At 40.9% G+C, this 18,017-nt stretch overlaps 1 protein-coding gene across 6 annotated transcripts in view; it reads left to right on the forward strand.

The window, feature by feature from the left end:
• The window catches only part of brd4 (bromodomain containing 4), a 55,223-nt gene that overhangs the window by 32,697 nt on the left and 4,509 nt on the right, over positions 1 to 18,017 (forward strand). For 5 of the 6 annotated variants that reach the window (XM_036567489.1, XM_036567488.1, XM_036567492.1 and 2 more), the window contains 15 exons: positions 3,696 to 4,065; positions 4,321 to 4,458; positions 4,613 to 4,751; positions 4,866 to 5,206; positions 5,751 to 6,122; positions 7,135 to 7,263; positions 7,348 to 7,572; positions 7,823 to 8,043; positions 8,256 to 8,632; positions 9,262 to 9,372; positions 9,507 to 9,911; positions 14,745 to 15,515; positions 17,065 to 17,171; positions 17,279 to 17,438; positions 17,596 to 17,732. In XM_036567489.1, coding sequence (XP_036423382.1) covers positions 3,826 to 4,065; positions 4,321 to 4,458; positions 4,613 to 4,751; positions 4,866 to 5,206; positions 5,751 to 6,122; positions 7,135 to 7,263; positions 7,348 to 7,572; positions 7,823 to 8,043; positions 8,256 to 8,632; positions 9,262 to 9,372; positions 9,507 to 9,911; positions 14,745 to 15,515; positions 17,065 to 17,171; positions 17,279 to 17,438; positions 17,596 to 17,732 — 3,873 coding nt within the window. In that variant the 5' untranslated portion in view covers positions 3,696 to 3,825. The remainder of the gene's footprint in view (positions 1 to 3,695; positions 4,066 to 4,320; positions 4,459 to 4,612; positions 4,752 to 4,865; positions 5,207 to 5,750; positions 6,123 to 7,134; positions 7,264 to 7,347; positions 7,573 to 7,822; positions 8,044 to 8,255; positions 8,633 to 9,261; positions 9,373 to 9,506; positions 9,912 to 14,744; positions 15,516 to 17,064; positions 17,172 to 17,278; positions 17,439 to 17,595; positions 17,733 to 18,017) is intronic. The other variant, XM_036567487.1, reaches the window with a different exon arrangement.

Genomic DNA, 18,017 nt, shown 5'->3' on the forward strand with positions numbered 1-18,017 from the left:
CCTAAGTTACTCTTGGTCACATTAGTCTTGTCACAGTTTCAGAATAGGAAGTAACCTGCAGCACATGGGTCACAAGCCTGCATCACTCTGATGAGACAAACAGTGATGTCATAGGGATCCAGTTCCGGTTGTGAGAATGGTTCATGGGACAATTGCTTATGTGCTTTAAACTTTGGTTCTTTGGTTTCACAAAAGAAACTGTAATGTTGATGTTGTAATTCATCAAAGAGGTGACTGGCTGTAGGCCTGTCACCGTCATGGAATTTTAGCTGATGATTGCTGTGAAAATAATTGGGATTAACCATTTCATTGTCTTGTTTTAAGGCAATGAAATCATGAAAGTAAAAGGCTACATTGGCCAAATTGGCTAATTAGGTGTCTGGGGTCATAGCTGTCCATCCTTAGCAACTCCCATCTGATAATGGACACAGCTTAAGCTCAAATAAACAAACATTATTCACTGCTGTCCTCTAAAGATGTGAAATCGCCAGGTCTGACATTAGAACATCTGTTTTCATAGGACTCCTGACACGTCTTAGTAAATGTGTTTAATATGTATTTCCCTCAAACCAACTGACAATTCTGTTAGTTGCGTCGTAAACATTTGGTGGTGAAAGCTAAGAACCGTATAAAATAATTTTGCTCACCTTAAATAAACGCAGTCAGCTCACAGGCTTATGTTCCAAATTTTTAATGCATATATGCAAAGTAGTTCTGCAGATTCAGTTGTGATTTTAGCTTTAAGTACATGTGTAGAAAGCTGTAACTCATTGTTTAGAAGTTCTTTGGTCTGTTTGCCTCTGTACATTGGTAACAGCTTTGTATTTGTATTTGGCCTGTAGAAATCTATTCATTTATTTGCATATTCAAGATTTTGTTAAGCGCATGGAGCAGCTTTCATTAATTCATGCTCAAAAATCTGACCAAATAGGCTATCTAATCAGGAAAGTTGTACAGCGTTAGTTTTGCTCACTCCTGACTAATTGTGGCCAGTGATTGTGTAAAACATGCATGTCTGTGTTGAGGGCTGTTTATAAAGGGTCGTGCACTTTGCACTGGAAACAGGAAAGAAGAAAGATCTTGTGAGGTGACAGAATTGCATTAGCAGGGCGAGAACATGCTGTCTTTGCTTGATGGTCTGTGAAAATGGAGGAGGTGGTGATCTTTGCTTAGAGCTGATGAACTTTTGACATTTTGGCCACTAACAAAGCAGAGTCTATGGTGTGAGTGGCCACTTGCCTTGCGGTTGAATTTTCATATGTTCACAAATATCCCCCATTAGTAACAAAAGCTTCTACCACTTCTTTTTTTTACCCTCCAGTGCGACATTTAGAGCCTGTTTGATTAAACACAGAACTAATTGCATCATTTATTTTTTGTTAGAACTGTCCCTACCCGGATGGCTATCGTGATGGCAGTGTATCTATTTGTTCACTGTTTTTAATAATTTTTTTATTTTTCCAAAGCAAGCCTGGTTTTTAAGCATGTTTGTTAAGTGGAAATTCAGTGTCTATATGATAAACATGTTTCTATAATTCTGGCCACAAATCCTTAATTCTCAAGATTAATTTGTTTGGTCGTCTAAATGAGCAGTGCTCATTGGCTGCACTAGTCTACAAAAAACAGCCTAATGATATATAAAAATTAATAGTTTAGACTAAGGGTGGGCAATATTTACGATATTTTATCTTTGCCATGATCAGTTTTTTTATGGTAATAAACAAATTCTGAGAATATTGTGGATATTGTCTGTACTTGAGGAACGCTGACCAACTGTATGTGTCATTACAAATATTGTAAAATTTGTCATGTTTAACTGGTTTTAGTGCTGTTCAGTATGTGAAATATTCACATCATTGATTACATTTTTAGTTTTTAATAGCGGTCTGTAAATGTGACACTACAAGCATGTTTTGTCTGTGTCAGAATATGATGTGTTGATGTATTGTGTATCAAGAAAAACTATTGTGTGGTTGTCTCCCCCCAAAATATAGCCCACTCCTAGTGTAAACTAAATGCACTGTCTAATGTCTGATAATAGGTGGAGCAGCTTTATGCATTCAGCTTTCATACACTTGTTTTATCCATCACTGGGCTCCTTTAGTGATGTGACCTCATCAACAAGATTTTCCCCTCAAGGATGACTGCAGTCATACCTCACACAAACACAATTATCTCAACTTTTCATCACGTCTGAAAGAAGCACTGGTAGATTTCAGTCAAATATGTGTCATCGGAAAAAGGAAATCCTTAAAGCAAGCTTCAAAGAATCGGTCAGAAGCATCACACCGGTGAACATGTTTGTATTTCATTGAGGATGTAAAGGACAAGCTGAATAACTATTAACAACAAAATCAAACGCTACTCTTTGAAAAAAGTTCATTTTATTTTATAAACAACAATTCCTATCAGAATTATCATTCAAGTTGAGGAATGTTTTTGAATTGCAAACATGAGACAAATAGTTTCACTAAGTAGACATACTGAAATGAAACGTACAGCTGAAAACTGCTGTTTGAGAATTTCTTGAGGGGACAGTTGCAATACTGCAACATTATACCACATCAAAAACAAACATCCGCCAACCATGTTTCGTCCTTGTTCTCTAACAGACAATGTGATGTATGGCAGTGTGACGAAATCACACATGGGTGTGCGAATCATAGAGAAGGACATGGTGGACAGTGTCAGCTTTTGAAAGCTACTACTGAGCCAAAGCAGCCTCAATTATGGCATTTATGTTTGTTTTAATCTGGGCTGGTAATGGGTTTTATATAACTTACTTTCAGTATCTCTTCCTTATATATTTCATTCACTTTGTGAACGTAAGTAATTGGACATATAATCATGAGTATATAGTTGTCGGCTCTTTGGGTTAAACAAAACCAGGTTCTTACGTAGTGCGTTTAATACAGTTTTGAGCTCTTGACTTCATATACAGGTTGCTGCCTGGCCTTATCTATCAGTACTACATATGACATTCTATACAAGGAACACTTTTTAGTGTATTGGTGCATCAATTCGGAATTCAGTTGTTGTTGGCACTCCTAAGTGTTCGTGTTTGGATTACAGATTTGAGAACTGGAACATTCTGTTTTGTAACTGATATTTTGAGGGGTTGCATTCTTGATTTTAGGCTCGCTGGTTAACGATTAATCACTGGCTAGTGACAATCAGTTACTAATCAAATGAATTTGCCAAAATTTGTATCCCTTGTGGGCATGCATTTAGGAAACAACTTCAGTGCTTACCAAGACATTCAGGAGTGTGTTATGATCAAGAGAACTGAAAGGGCAATTATGTAGATCTGGGTTATGGACCACTTAAAAGAATAAACCAGTGCGTATCTGTTTGCTGCATCTGTAGTGCACCATTAATTACTACAAACAATAATTTCAGCATGTTTCCCTGTAATTATAAAACCCGCTAAATCCAAACATCCCTTTGATAGAAGCTAGTGGGTAATTCTTTTGACTGTATGATACAGTTGTGGTAGATACAGGCTAGGATAAAAATGCTGGAATATGTTTGATTAAGTATAGAGGGAAAGGATGTGAGTTGGTAATGGCTGTCATGTTAAGAGTGGTTAAGGGTGTGATGAGCTGGATAACGACCATGATAATGATTATGATGATCATGATGGGGTTGATACAGATGGTGCGGAAGCTCTTATGACCCATCTTGTCTCCCAACAGAGATCCTAGTGAGGAGTGCAATGGAATCAGCGGTGCTCTCTCTGTGGAGCCCGCGCCTGGCTCGAAACTGAACGAGTGGTGTCCCGCGGCGTCTACTCCTGCCCCTGCGCCCGCGCTCCATCCTGCCAGCATGGGGGACGGCCTGGACGCAGCGCAGATGTCAGGGAGTAGCAGCAGTCAGGGGCAGCCCTCATCCCAGCCCCCTGGTATCATGAATCCCTCTCCCCCGGAGATCACCAACCCTTCCCGACCGAAGCGCCAGACCAACCAGCTGCAGTACCTGCTGAAGGTGGTGTTGAAAACCCTGTGGAAGCACCAATTTTCATGGCCTTTCCAGGCTCCGGTAGATGCTGTCAAGCTTAACCTGCCTGTGAGTGTTCTGACCTTTATGTTACCTCCTCTTCTGCCTGGGAAAGGCTGACGAATGTTTTTTTTTTTTTTTTTCCACAATCGTAAATGAATGAAGCAAGTTTCTGATAGCTGAGAGTGGTGGTTTGTGGTTGAAAGAAAAGTATTTAAGTGTTTGACTTTCCCTGCCAAGAGTTGCCTGTCTCTGACTTGGTGTGCTAGCAAAGTTTGATATTGTGACCTTTTGGGGTGTTTGACGTTTGTGTCTTCCCTCCAGGACTATTACAAGATAATTAAAAACCCAATGGACATGGGAACAATCAAGAAACGGCTAGAGAACAGTTACTACTGGAATGCCCAAGAATGTATTCAAGACTTCAACACCATGTTTACCAACTGCTACATTTACAATAAGGTACTAGTGTGCCTGTTCTTTCCATAAATAGATCCCTTGGAGGGTGGATGTCATTGAAGTTCACAGTTACAGTTGCTCAGCAGAGACTTACTGATATAGGCTAACTCTGCTGCATATGTATGGGGTTGGTGATGCTATGTATTGCCCCCTGCAGGCTGGGGATGACATAGTCTTAATGGCTGAAGCACTGGAGAAACTGTTCCTCCAGAAGATTTCAGAAATGCCCCAGGAGGAGAATGAGATCACAGTCATGACTCCCAAGGGTCGCGGCCGGGGCAGACGGACCGACGCAGGTATGAACCTCTCAGCATGGTGACAACTACAAGCGGTTGTTTCAGTTCACTTTTTTTCAACTGATTATATAATTTCACACCTCTTTCTTTCTCTCTCGCACTCTTACATACTAGGGCTGAATGTGAAGCCTGGGCCTGGCATAGATTCTCCGTCCACGACACCCCAAACACGTGGCCTTTCTAGTCTTGGACCGGGGCCGCAGACTAGAGGACCAGTCCAGGGCCCTCCCCCTCTACCCCTGCAACAGGCCATGCCAGCTCTTCCCCCTCGAGTGCCCCCTACAATTCCCACCCATGCTCCACCGCTGGGTGCCCCCTTTTCTCTGCCATCTACAGACTGCAGTCCTCAAGCCCCTATTATGACGTCGGTGCCTCCTCCCACAACCCAGACAGCCCTTCCACCCATGCCCATTCAACAGAGCACGGCTCCAGTTCTTCAGAATGTTATGCCTAAAGTGAGTCATGAAAACGAAAGGAAAGAAAGGATTAAAAAAAGAAAAGTACACTAATGTTGGGCGATATGACACAAATATAGCATTGAGGTACTTTTTAACACATTATTTCATTTTTTTCTGAGGATGGTAAAGAAGTTGGAATGGAAGGCTTTTAATAAAAAGATTGTTTTTTGTTTTGTTTTGTTTTTTTTAAGAAAAAAACAACAGAAAGAACAGGTAGAAAAATCAAACGGGATTAAATAAATTAATAAAATAAATGTGACAGTCATCTACTGTTTACACATGTTGATGCAGTCACTTTGCTGTTGTTGTGGTTCTTCACAGGTTCTCTATAAATGATCTGGCCTTTAATGTGGTGCATGCATTTGTTCAGTGTTCTAGAAGTATTGATAATACCCAAAATATACTCTTAAAAAACAGTATTAAAAAAAGTCAGTCATGTTGTTATGATATTATATAATTCTATAATAACAATGACTTATCATATTGCAGAACCATTAAACTCTCTGTGTCCCTCCTGTTATCTTCTGTTTCCCATTAACAGCAGAGAAAAAGCCAGAAGAGGAAAGCGGACACCACGACTCCCACGGCAAACGACCAACTGAGTGAATCCTCTCCTGCTGAGTCAAAGTCAGGGAAAACTCTGCCACGGCGAGAGAGCACCCGGCCAGCGAAACTCCCCAAGAAAGAGGCGCCAGACTCCCAGCACCACGTGGCCTTCGGAGTCCCTGGCGGTGCCCACAGCCCCAAACAGCAAGAGCAACTTCGCTACTGTGCAGGCATCGTGAAGGAAATGTTCGCTAAGAAACATGCTGCGTATGCATGGCCTTTCTACAAACCAGTGGATGTAGAGGCTTTGGGACTGCATGACTACCATGACATCATCAAACACCCCATGGACCTCACTACCATCAAGGTGAGAATTCAGTCTCAGGCCTGTGCAGCAAGTGAACTGTGATATTTCCAACTTCATGTTTTTTGGATTATGCATTTCCTGATCTTTGAGATTTTTTAGTCTGTTTACATCTTGCATCAACATGCGTTTTCGATGAGCGTATCATGTTCGGATTTCGCTGGACCACATGAAAAGACGTAAGATGTAAACACGTCCAGGATGCTTTGTGAGTGAATTACATTTGGATCACATAAACCACATTTGGAGGTGGTCAGAGACGGATCTTGAGAGCATTTAACACACGTGTAAACAGAATACATTTTTGATATCCGTATTAGGTATGTCACGATACCAGAAATTTAGTAGTCGATACCAATACCAGTAAAATTCCGCAGTCCTCAATACCCAATTCGATATCGTGGTAAAAACACAAAACAATAAATCCCATGTACTTCAAAGGTTTTTAATAAAAGAGTGTATGTTGAACATTGCAAAAACAACAATACTGGCATGTAGCCTTTAAGTAATAAATGAAAAAATACAACTTTTAACATTACAAAAAAGAACAGTGCCATGTAGCCTTGAAGTATTTATAACAAATAATACTGTGCTTAAAATAAAATCAGTCAGCTGCTTCTGGTACAGTATTACAATTGAGGTACCCGTCCGAAACATGGAAAAAAAAATATGGACATAATAAATAGATATGACAAGTAAAATGAAACAATTGTTAACACTTGAACACTTTTGATAAGTTGTTAATGTAATGTTAATATAAATTAAGACTCAACTTTTATTCATTGAATGAATCTGGATTTCTGGCTTAAGGAGTTTCACTAAGTTGGAGGATTCCTTCTTTCATCTGAAAAATTCGATGGCACTGCTTGCACAAAGGTTTTTGCGAGTCTGTAGTTGCTGTGTGATGGTCCGCCTCAAACCTAAAATATTTCCATACACGACTCTTGCTGACTCTTACTGTTTTTCTTTTCGAGTAGAGGCATGTTTTTGATGTTCACCTGATACTTTGTTGTAGGAGAAGCTGGACAGCAGACAGTACAGAGATGCACAGGAGTTTGCTGCAGATGTGCGGTTAATGTTCTCCAACTGCTACAAGTACAACCCTCCTGACCATGAGGTGGTGGCCATGGCACGCAAGCTGCAGGTACATAGCTTCACTCCCACGTTTGCTAACATCCCCTTAAACAAGGAGAATTCTCGTTTTCAGGTCACCTCTCTCCTTTACCAGGATGTGTTTGAGATGCGTTTTGCTAAAATGCCGGATGAGCCCGAGGAGACCTTCACCCCTGCTCCTGCTCCCGTGCTGCACCCTGCTCCCCCTGTGAAGACCCAGCCGCCCATAGGTGTGCCCTCTTCCTCTGACAGCTCCAGCGACTCTTCCTCAGAGTCTGATTCCTCCACAGATGATTCAGAAGAGGAGAGGGCTCAGAGGCTGGCTGAGCTGAAGGAACAGGTGAGAGAAACTTTTTTTTTTTTTTTGGTTCATCTTAATATATTAATTTTATTTTTTTTATCTTTGTTTTTTTTTGTAGGAAATGAATAGATTTTTATAGACATGATGAACAAGTTTTCATTCTTTTTATTGTACTTTTAATTATATTTTTTAAGTATTTCTGATCTGTACAAAAACAATCAGATTGTAATGAGGTGACGTTTGAGATTTCATTGCTCTCTGAATTGTTTGTATTGTTTTTGTGATGTAGCTAAAGGCAGTCCATGAGCAGCTAGCAGCCCTGTCCCAGCCCCAGGCCAGCAAACCAAAGAAGAAGGAGAAGGAGAAGAAGGAGAAGAAGAAGGATAAGCACAAAAAGAAAGGAGCCATGCCTGGGCTGGACGAGATCCTTGAGCCTCCTCCTGCTCTCCAGCCGCAAAAGAAAAGCAAGAACAATAAGGACCCTCTGCCCAAGAAGACCAAGAAACCCAAGTAAGCCAAATACATAATTTTACACAAAAAAATACTACAATAAATTTGACAATTTATATTTTTGATGAAATATTAAGGTGTGTTTTCTTATTTATCAGTGACTAAAATTAAATTATGAGACAGCCAGTGTGCATCAACATGCGTCAATTGTGAGAAAGCCATGTATAGTCATTGGGAACTGATAAATAAGTTTAATTGCTTTTGTCCTGCAGTAAGAAGGAGGGCTTGAAGAACAACCGATCCATGCCACCGCAAGGCACTGTGCCACCCAACCTGCAGCCTGTTCCAGGCCTGGACTCAGTGGATGATCTAGGGCTGGGAGGAGGCGCAGGACCAGCTGGCTTGGCACAGACAGAAAAAAGCAAGCCCATGTCCTATGAGGAAAAGAGGCAACTGAGTCTGGACATCAACAAGTTGCCAGGAGACAAGCTGGGCCGAGTGGTTCACATCATTCAGTCCCGCGAACCTTCGCTTAAAAACTCCAACCCTGACGAGATAGAGATTGATTTTGAAACGCTGAAGCCTTCAACGCTGCGTGAACTGGAGAGATATGTCTCGTCTTGCCTCCGCAAGAAGAAGAAGCCTCCGGGTGAGGATTGTTTGTCTCTTCTTTTAGTCTGTTCTTGCACTGTTCTGGGGTGTGGTTAACAGCACTCAATTTTAGAAATGCAGAGAACATCCGTGCTGTCCCTGACACTGAATCGTCTAGTACACTGAATAAAGGTCAAGACAAATTCAGCATGCAGGAACCAAACGGTCACATCAGAAATGATTTTTAAAGGGCTTATATCCTACATTTTTCATGGGTCTTTCCCCTCACCCAACTTTTTCCCAACCTTATCCCTTAGAATTAAAAGGCTGTTTTTATTATTCTGCCTTTAAGACTGATATATGTAATTTGAGCTCTGTCCTGATCGGCTGCCCTATATTGCGCCTTGTTCAAAAAGCGGTGCTAGTTAAACACTCATTAGTGTAAATGGGCAGAGCTAAACTGGTGTAGGCCGAATAGGCTGATTTATGTAAATCTGTTAGTTTACATGACATAACAAAAACAAAGAATAGTAAATAGAAAGAATAGATCTTTGAGAGTCCATGTCAATATATATCAAGTAGGAGATCAGCAAGATTACAAGAAATACAAATACAGTGATTGTGATTTTAATTGTGATTTGATTTAATTATGATTTTCTTATCTTATTTATGATCTCTGTTGTCCAGTTGCAGAGAAGACCATGGAAGCTATGACTGCTGCTAAGACAAAAGGCTCATCCTCAGACTCGGGAAGCAGTAGTGAGTCTAGCACGTCGGACAGTGAAGACTCTGAGTCAGGTAAAGGCTGCTGTGAGCATATGTTAAACAGTCTGTCTTTTCTCCAGTCAGTGTCTTGCTGCAGGTCTTAAACATTTGTGTGTCACTTGTGTCTGGTTTTCTCTCAGCATTTTTATTTTTTCTTATTAACTCAGGAATGGCCTCCAAACCGAAGAAGAGGGGTCACTCCACGAAGGAGGGAAAGAAATCCCATCATCCGATGATGGCTCCAGGCATGCCTCAGCCTCAGGTGCCCCTCCAGCCCCAAGCTCCAGTGCTTCAGCCCACGGCCCAGCTTAAACAACAGCAGCAGCAGCAGCAGCATCCGTCTCCTGCTACGTACATGGCCCCCTCTGTCACAGCGCTGGAGTCCTCCCAGCTGCTCGAGAACACATTTGACTCTCTACCCCACTTTGGCCAGCCCCTCATGCACCTGTCCCACCACGCTAATGACTCATCTTCTCCTGCCCCGCCCCACCTCAGTGCTCATCCGGCAGGTGGCCCCGGCTCACCTGAGACACACCCATTTTTAAACCAGCACCCCATCCTCCCATCCCCAGGTAAGTTAAGGCTTCCAGATTCTTAAGGTAAATGCAAAACTGTTCCTGTTAAGATCTGAAAGCAGTTTTCACCTACATTGGCATTCATCTGCATTGGTCTTTTCTCACTCTCAGTTTTGGAGTAACCTAGCACTATGCATTTTATTTATTTATTTATTTAATTAATTTTGTAATAGCCCACATGATTCAGCTCCTGAAGGATATGTTATCCCCATAAATTGTGTGGACCCACACTGCGGTTCCTTTCTCTATATAGCATTTACGTATTACATATTTACATATAAGCTTCACAGTACCAAATATTAAGCCTAATAGGGTCCATGTCCTACTTTTTTTTTTTTATATTTTATATTTTGCCCCTGAGGTTCACTTAAAATATCTGTGTAGTTTTGTGTCCCAAAAATGGTCATTCATTTTTAAATGACCATTTTCCAACCTCTTTATACCTAATGACAATTTTTAAAAATCTTAATAAAAAGGATGAGGTGCATCTCTATATATCTCGATATATATTTGCATTTATATCTATGTGCATTTTATATCTTACATATAGTAAGTGTTCAAAGCTTTTAATTGCTTATTTCAGTCATTAAGCTGTGCTGGTCTTGATGTGCCATTTGACTTACTTTGTGCCACCTGGTTTTTCAGACTAATTTCAAATCAGACATCTGCTTAGATACCAATAGAAAGCTGTATAAACTTGGAACTTGAGTTTATACTAATGTTTTCCTCAAATAAACATTATAATGATTACTCATTCATGTTTTTACTGAGGTCATACCACCTGACATGGTAAATTGAACCATTCTGACCTTGACTTCAGCTCGGCCACCCTCAAACATTTTTTTTTTCCAAAAATTGTAAAAGGGCTACTAACCTTGGCATTGCACCATTAAGGTCACTTGGGGTCTTCTTTCTAAACTGTCAGAGCATGTCAAAATAAAAATCGTGCCGCCTGACATTAGAGGAAGTAAGAACTTGCAGACAAAAGTTTTTTAGTGAGTTGAGTACTTTTAAAGTTGCCTTATTTTGCAACTTGTTTAATTTCACGCAAAATCATGCCGAACTGTTTATTTGGAATTTTATAATGACTAAATTACCTTTTTTGATAGTTAATTAACTTAATCTTAACTCAGTCAACATGTATGGTTGGATGGTTGCACCACCTGACATTTTTGGACTTTTGGAGGCAAACAGAAATAAATTTTATGTGGATACTCTGAAAATGGTTTCATATAAAGAAGGTATAGCTGAATATTTTGATTCATGTCCTTTGTTGTGTATTTATTGAATCTTTTTTTTATTTATTTATTTATTTATTTATTTATTTATTTTGTGGAAAATAATGGACTTGGCATGTCATGTCAGTGACCCTTATTAGGGTTTGACTGATTATTTGCCCGTACAATAATTGGAGCAGATATTCAGCATTTTTCCAATCATTAAAATCGGCGTATGAACTTGCTTCCTTGCCAGTAAAGCGCATTTTGTTATTTATGTGCCAGTCTGACACAACCACAATAAAAAAACACACTTCTGTAGTCTGGCCCAATGTTGTGCCTACAGCATTCTTAATTTACTTGCAGTGTGGATGACACGTTGAGAACAACCAACCAGCACTTCTGTAATCTGTATCTGTGTCCCTCCTCATGTCAAGTAAATCCAGTCATACATGCTTTTCAGTTTTGTGAGAGAGGGAATGAAGAAGCATCTGGTTCACTCCCACAGCGGGAGAAAAGGGTTAAAACGTCACGGTTGGACAACATAGTTGGCAAAAAGCTCAGTGCACTCAATCATATTTCACTCATTCTAGCCAAACAAGCATGACTTGTGCATGCAGCTTGAGCCCTGCCTGAATCTCATTAATTTGGTGAACGTGAAGTTTCTGTGTGGAGCAGACACTGTGTGCAAACCCACACTGCTTCTGCAGTGGTTTGAATGTGTTCAAAATGTGTATGTCTAAGGTCAGTGGGTCAACTAGGCAGACAAGCCCCCCAGAAAGCAGTAGATCATTTGTAAAATGATAACGTATCATTTTATGTTTAATAAATAAGTTATATATCATTTCTGGTAATTTTAATTTCTTTTTTAGCTCATTTAAAAGTACAGACAGCTGCAGCTTATTACGAAGATTCCACTGCTCTGCTTAGGCTAAATGAGCTGTTTCCAACAAATCATGCTGCGGAGAATGTGTCTGATTCATTCAGCGCATCCAACTGCTGCTTGTTCATTTTTGGTTGAACTACAAAATGAAAAACACATTAGCGTTCGTATTCCCTCATTGTTGTTGCTTTTTACAAAGTACCAACCATTTTTGCTGTCTGATTGCTCAAATGCTTGCTGTAATATTTTTACTGTAATACAGAGATGCAAACTCCTTACCTTTCGGCAAAATTTGCTATTTTGAGATCAAAATAGGTCACCTACGAGATCCGTGCAGATCCGAGGAGAATTTTTTTTTATGGGGAGTGCAGGGGGTAGGTCTGTCTGAGAAACAGCAGAAGTTCAGAACGACTTTTTACCTTCTGTGGGCTACATTTTATTCCCAGCCGCATTCTGCGAAGACCCACACCTACACTGCCTCTGATAAGTTTGGCTCTGCCCCGATATTCTTACCCTAACTATCGCATTCCGAACGAAGGCAATAAGAACTAGCCAATCAGAGGCAGAGGAGGGCGGGTCTTCGCAGAATTCCAGCAGGAAAGGTGTCAGTATGTATCTCTTCTGAGCTGAGGAGACGAAAAGTATGAGTCTGCCGAACATGAGGTCCACTGCGCTTATTCTACTAACTCTGGAAGGCCAAAATGATGATAAATAACATTTTCTTTCTTAAAACCCACTTACACAGTTTTCAAGAATATTCTGACGTTCGCCAGTGTTTTCTTCTTTGGCATTTGTTGCTTAGCTAAGAACAGAATCTATGCACACTCGAGCACAGGTGCAAACAGTTCTGAGTTTTAAGAACACATCATGAATCTGACAGATGTCTTTTTAGGACTTTTATCAGGAACACAATGAAGAAAAAAACTTGATATTGGTGAATGAGGTCAATTCAGAGCCGGTCCACCCTGTACACTCACTGTGCATATTGCATAGGGCCCTGCAAATTATGCTAGACCCCCACCTCCCCCTAATTTCCACATATTAATCAAAACTATCTCTTCTGTCAAAGATGAATCCAGACTATTCATCTGGTCACAAAACAGAAAACACTATGACGGCGAATTGTAAACTTGTGTTCTCTCCAGGTGTGATGTCAGCAAATAACAAAAAGGTGTGAGTGACATACAAGGCAACAGTGTTTACAAACAAAAAATGGTTGAAAAGGTATAAAAGGAAATCTGGGGGAGCCAGTTTTAATGAGCTTCAGGCAGCTGTTGAAGTTAATGATAGTATTATCTGTAATTTTAAATATTATTTGTTTATTCCTCATTCTGTTCTGTACAGATCTGCTTATTCTTAGACCAACAGATGAAGCAAACTGTTATAGAGAAGGGAGGATTGTAGTGGGAGCACTGGGGTGTCAGGTGTGACTGTGTGGCAGTTGCAAATGTTTTACATGGTTCACGGGTCAGTTAGGAGAGCCCCTTTGTAGAATTTTGGTCAGGTCAGGGCGGGCTCTGATAACAATGATCAACAATGTTAATTAAAGGCATGGCAGTTGTGTGTTGGTCAACATAGCTGGCTTAGCTAGATAGGTAGTTAGCTTGAACTAGGTAGCTAGCCAAGTGATGTGGTAGAGAAATGTGAAAATGTGAACTTGCTGTATGTTGAGTTTTGTGACAAACAACATAGACGTATTCCTCGGTTTCGAAAGTCACACCTAGGGTATGTTTAATCTGGCTGGTGCACATTGGCCTGTGGATATTTTCAGTTGTTTCTCTATTCACACAAAGTTCTTTTAAACCTCTTACCTGTTTGCATTCCTGGTAATACATTTACAGTTCTTTGTATTTGGTTATTGTCGGGTTTATACAATCTTTAGTTTACATCTAGGTTTTCTTGTTTACATCCATACACTAAAACGTTGTGCCCTTTCTACAATATCAGTGGTTTATACTACATACCTGTTTTATATAAAAATTGTGTAAATATTTGTATATACATTTTTGAATTTAAAGTTTTGGAGGCCTTTTTTGAGTTCCAATTTTTTAACAAATGTCATTGACTATTAAACATGAGAGCTATTTTTTTTTATCTGTTTGTTGTATTAAGGATAGCTTTAAAATGTTTGTTACTGTTTTAGCAGTCTATGAATCTCAAAGCACTTCATTTTTTATAATGTTAATTTAATATCAGTTATGAGTAAGAGTTTCATTCTTGTAAATTTTTACACTACAAACATCAAATATATGGTAAATTCACATCAGTCCCAAATATCGGATATCGGTGTGCTTGATTGCTAATAATCTGTATCGGCCCAGAAAAACCATACATATATGTGTGTGTGTGTGTGTGTATGTATGTATGTATATATATATATATATATATATATATATATATATATATATATATATATATATACACACATACATACACACACACACACACACACACACACACACACACACATACGATGCGTGCATTCGTTTTTTTGGTTTGGAAATTTGGTTTTCCAAGATTGAGGCCCCTTAATTAATAAGAGTTAAGTAATTCTAACCCAAGCCATTTATGTTGTTTGACATGTTCTGATGTATTTGAGTCACATGCGTAAGGAAATCTTAAAGTGCAGTGCTACTCCATGACTGAAAAAAAAAGAAAACATGATCTGCATTGGATTTCTTTTCCACATATTCATTTCATCTCTTTCTCTGTCCTCCCCTGGCCCTGCAGCACTGCACAATGCTATGCCTCAGCAGCCTTCGCGACCCAGTAACAGGGCTGCGCCGCTACCTCCCAAACCTTCGCAGCCGACGACGACGCCCCAGCCACCTTCGCAGCAGCAACACCCACCCCAGCAGCCCCTGCAGTTGCAGTCGCAGCAGACCCCACAGCCCCAGCACCACCTCCCGCCCCATCTCTTGCACCCGCCGCAGCCCCTCCGTCAGAGACCCCTGTCACCTCCCACGCTCACCCCTCAGGGCCTGCTGTCCTCGCAGCCGCCACAGATGCTGCTGGAAGACGATGAGGAGCCTGTGCCCTCCATGCCTCTCAACCAGGTCCAGCTTTACCTTCAGCACCTGCAGCAAGGCCGCCAGCAGCAACAGCAGCAGCAGGGTGCACTCATGCAGTCCCTGCAGGGCCGGCAGCAGCAGTCCAGCCAGGCTTCCCTCCTGCAGACGGTGCAGGTTCAATCACAGCTGGGCCCACAGACCTCACTTGCCACACCACAGCTGCCTGTCCAGACCCAGCCTCAGCCCACACCGTCGCACCAGCCCTCCCCCCAGATCCCCCAGCACCAGCCCAGACACATGCAGCATGCCCCACAGACACAGACCCAGCAGCAGCAGCTTGCTTACTCCCAAGGCCCCGTGCAGACCACGCAGACCCAGCCAGCGCAACACAAGGTGTCCATGACCCCCACTAAAGCACAGCAGCAAATTATTCAGCAACAGCAGCAGCATCCCTCTCCACGTCAACACAAGCCTGATTCATATAGCACGGGTAAGAACACACTTGGAAATGTATAGTCTAAACCGGTATTGGTGTCAGGTTTCCTTCTAGGTCAATACTTAGTTGCGCCATCTTCTGCCAATAAATCGTATCGCTATGGCAAATATGTACATATGTATGTAGAAGGCTGCTTAAACTGAAAAAAAAATTGCTCTTGCTTTTGGTCAGAAACTTGCAGGATAAAATTGTTCTTTTTATTGTTTGTTAGTTCTTGTTAGGTTTAAAAATACTACTTTAACAAGTAGTAACCAATAGAGTATATTCTTATATTGTTAAGTGCCATCCAGTCGACTCCTGGTGCCTGCATAGATAGTGTTTATTCAGAACATCCTGTCTTCTGTTTTGATCTTTATGCTTCTTAATGGCTTGGTCATGACTCCTCTGATTGTGTCTATCCATCTTGTTGCTGGTCGTCCTCTTCCTCTTTTACCTACAGTGGTTCCAAGCATAACTTTTCAATGAATTGGATCCTCTTGGAATATGTCTAAAAGAAGCGCTTCAGTTTAATTATCTGGGGTTGGGGTGAGAAATGTGGCTTGTTTTTGGTCAGGAATCCATTTGTTATTTTTGTTGTTCAATGTGCTCTCAAAACTCTTCACCAAACACTGAATTTCTATTGTCCACCTCTCACATCCTTAAAGAACTGCAGAAAAGACCACAGCCTAGACAGTTCTGATTTTTGTAGCGATACATCTTTACATTTGAAGATCTTTTCAAGCTCCTTCATCCTAATCTGTCAAGTGCCAATCTGTGACATATATTTCTTGAGTGCTGGATCCTCTTGTTGATTGCTACAAGTAGGCAAAAGTTGTCCACCACTTCTACAACTGCACCATCAGTGGCAAATTTAGTAACTTTTCCCCTTATACTTATTAGATTGCCAATACAATTAATATTGGCACACTTTACCGCTAATACTATAGGCCTGTGTGATTGTCTTCACCTTTCCGTGAAGCAGCACAGTGAATCCCTCAATGTTTGGTATTCAGATATTGGTACCTAGAGTGGTTAAAGAATGTTCAATTACCTGTGCACACTAGGACTAATAGGGCCATAAACTGTAATTTTCCCCTTGTTTGTCAGATATTCAAATATATATTTTTTAAGATGCCAAAAAACATGTAGGATGCGTAACTGCAGTAAATGCCAGATTCATCAACATGGTCTTCTACATCCTCAGCGGAAATACCAAGCATCCCTAAGAGCTCATGTTGTTATAAATCAGTGATTCTCAACCTGGGGGTCATTGTTAAAAAAGAGTCTATTCTGATATGTTTGAGAATTTTTGATAAAATTTTTGCTCAACTTGCTACATAAAGCTATGAAGGAAAATGTGGACCATCTGGGGGCTCTAAGAACTGGGTTGGGAACCCCTGCCTTAGAAAATATAGTTTTGTGCACTAGTACTGTGCCATTTCCACCAGTGAGAAAAGTGAAAAGACTGTTTGTTGTTTGATTTAATAAAATTGAATCAAGCTTCGGTTTTAGAAGAGCTCATGGTTTGAGTCATGTGTTAATGGCTCATCCTCTGTTCTGACAGGGCACATGAGAGAGAACCCTTCACCTCTAATGATGCATTCCCCTCAAATCTCCCATTATCCTCCTGTTGTCCACGAATCGCCTTCTCATAACCTGCAGCCCAAAAAAGTGAGTATTGTGCTATTCGTTAGCCATGCTGTTAAGATGCTCCTCTTTTGGACTGTGTTCTCTGTTGCTTCTTTATAATTAACTAGCGTTGCTGTATTTTACTTCAGGAGCCACAGCAGCAGGGGCCTCCAGCTCTCGGGGCTTTGAAGGAGGAGAAGCAGCCTCCCTCTCCTGTGATACGGGCAGAGTCCTTCAGCCCAGCCATGCGACCGGAACCACACAAACAGCCTGAGAGCAAGCCCCATGTGCCACCTCACAGTCAGCAGAGTGAGTACCCTCTGTTGAGGCGATGTTTTTCTGTTTCTGTTCCAACTGTTAATCAGAGATGTTCACTGCTGCAAGACATAATAATTACCAGAGATTTGAAACAGACGTCAAGAAGTACACTATATGTCATGGTCTTGACCGTGTCTCCATGTTTTAGGGCCAGATATGAAGCCACTGGAGAGCTCACGCCCTGTCATCCGCTCCTCAGACCAGAGTGGCCCATCACCCTCCATGCATGAAAAGGACAAATTCAAACAAGAGCCCAAAACACCGGTGGCCCCTAAAAAGGTACAGGTGGGTGGAAGGGAAATCCTTGTCAGTTTCAATTATTCAGAATTGCTTTATTTGAAAAACATAATTTACTCAGCTTTTCTCAGTCATTATGTATAGTCCCTGTCTGAACAAAACCTCATATCTCCATTTTTGATCTTTCATTTTTTGACATCATTTGACAGAACATTTCATGACACACACTACTAGAAATGGCCTCCAATAATATCATGTTAAATTAAGAAGCAAAAAAGGTTGTATGAGGTTTTGTTCTCACAGTGACTATACATACATATATGTATGTATATA

Source organism: Colossoma macropomum, unplaced genomic scaffold, assembly GCF_904425465.1.
Source record: "Colossoma macropomum unplaced genomic scaffold, Colossoma_macropomum, whole genome shotgun sequence".
NCBI lineage: Eukaryota > Metazoa > Chordata > Actinopteri > Characiformes > Serrasalmidae > Colossoma > Colossoma macropomum.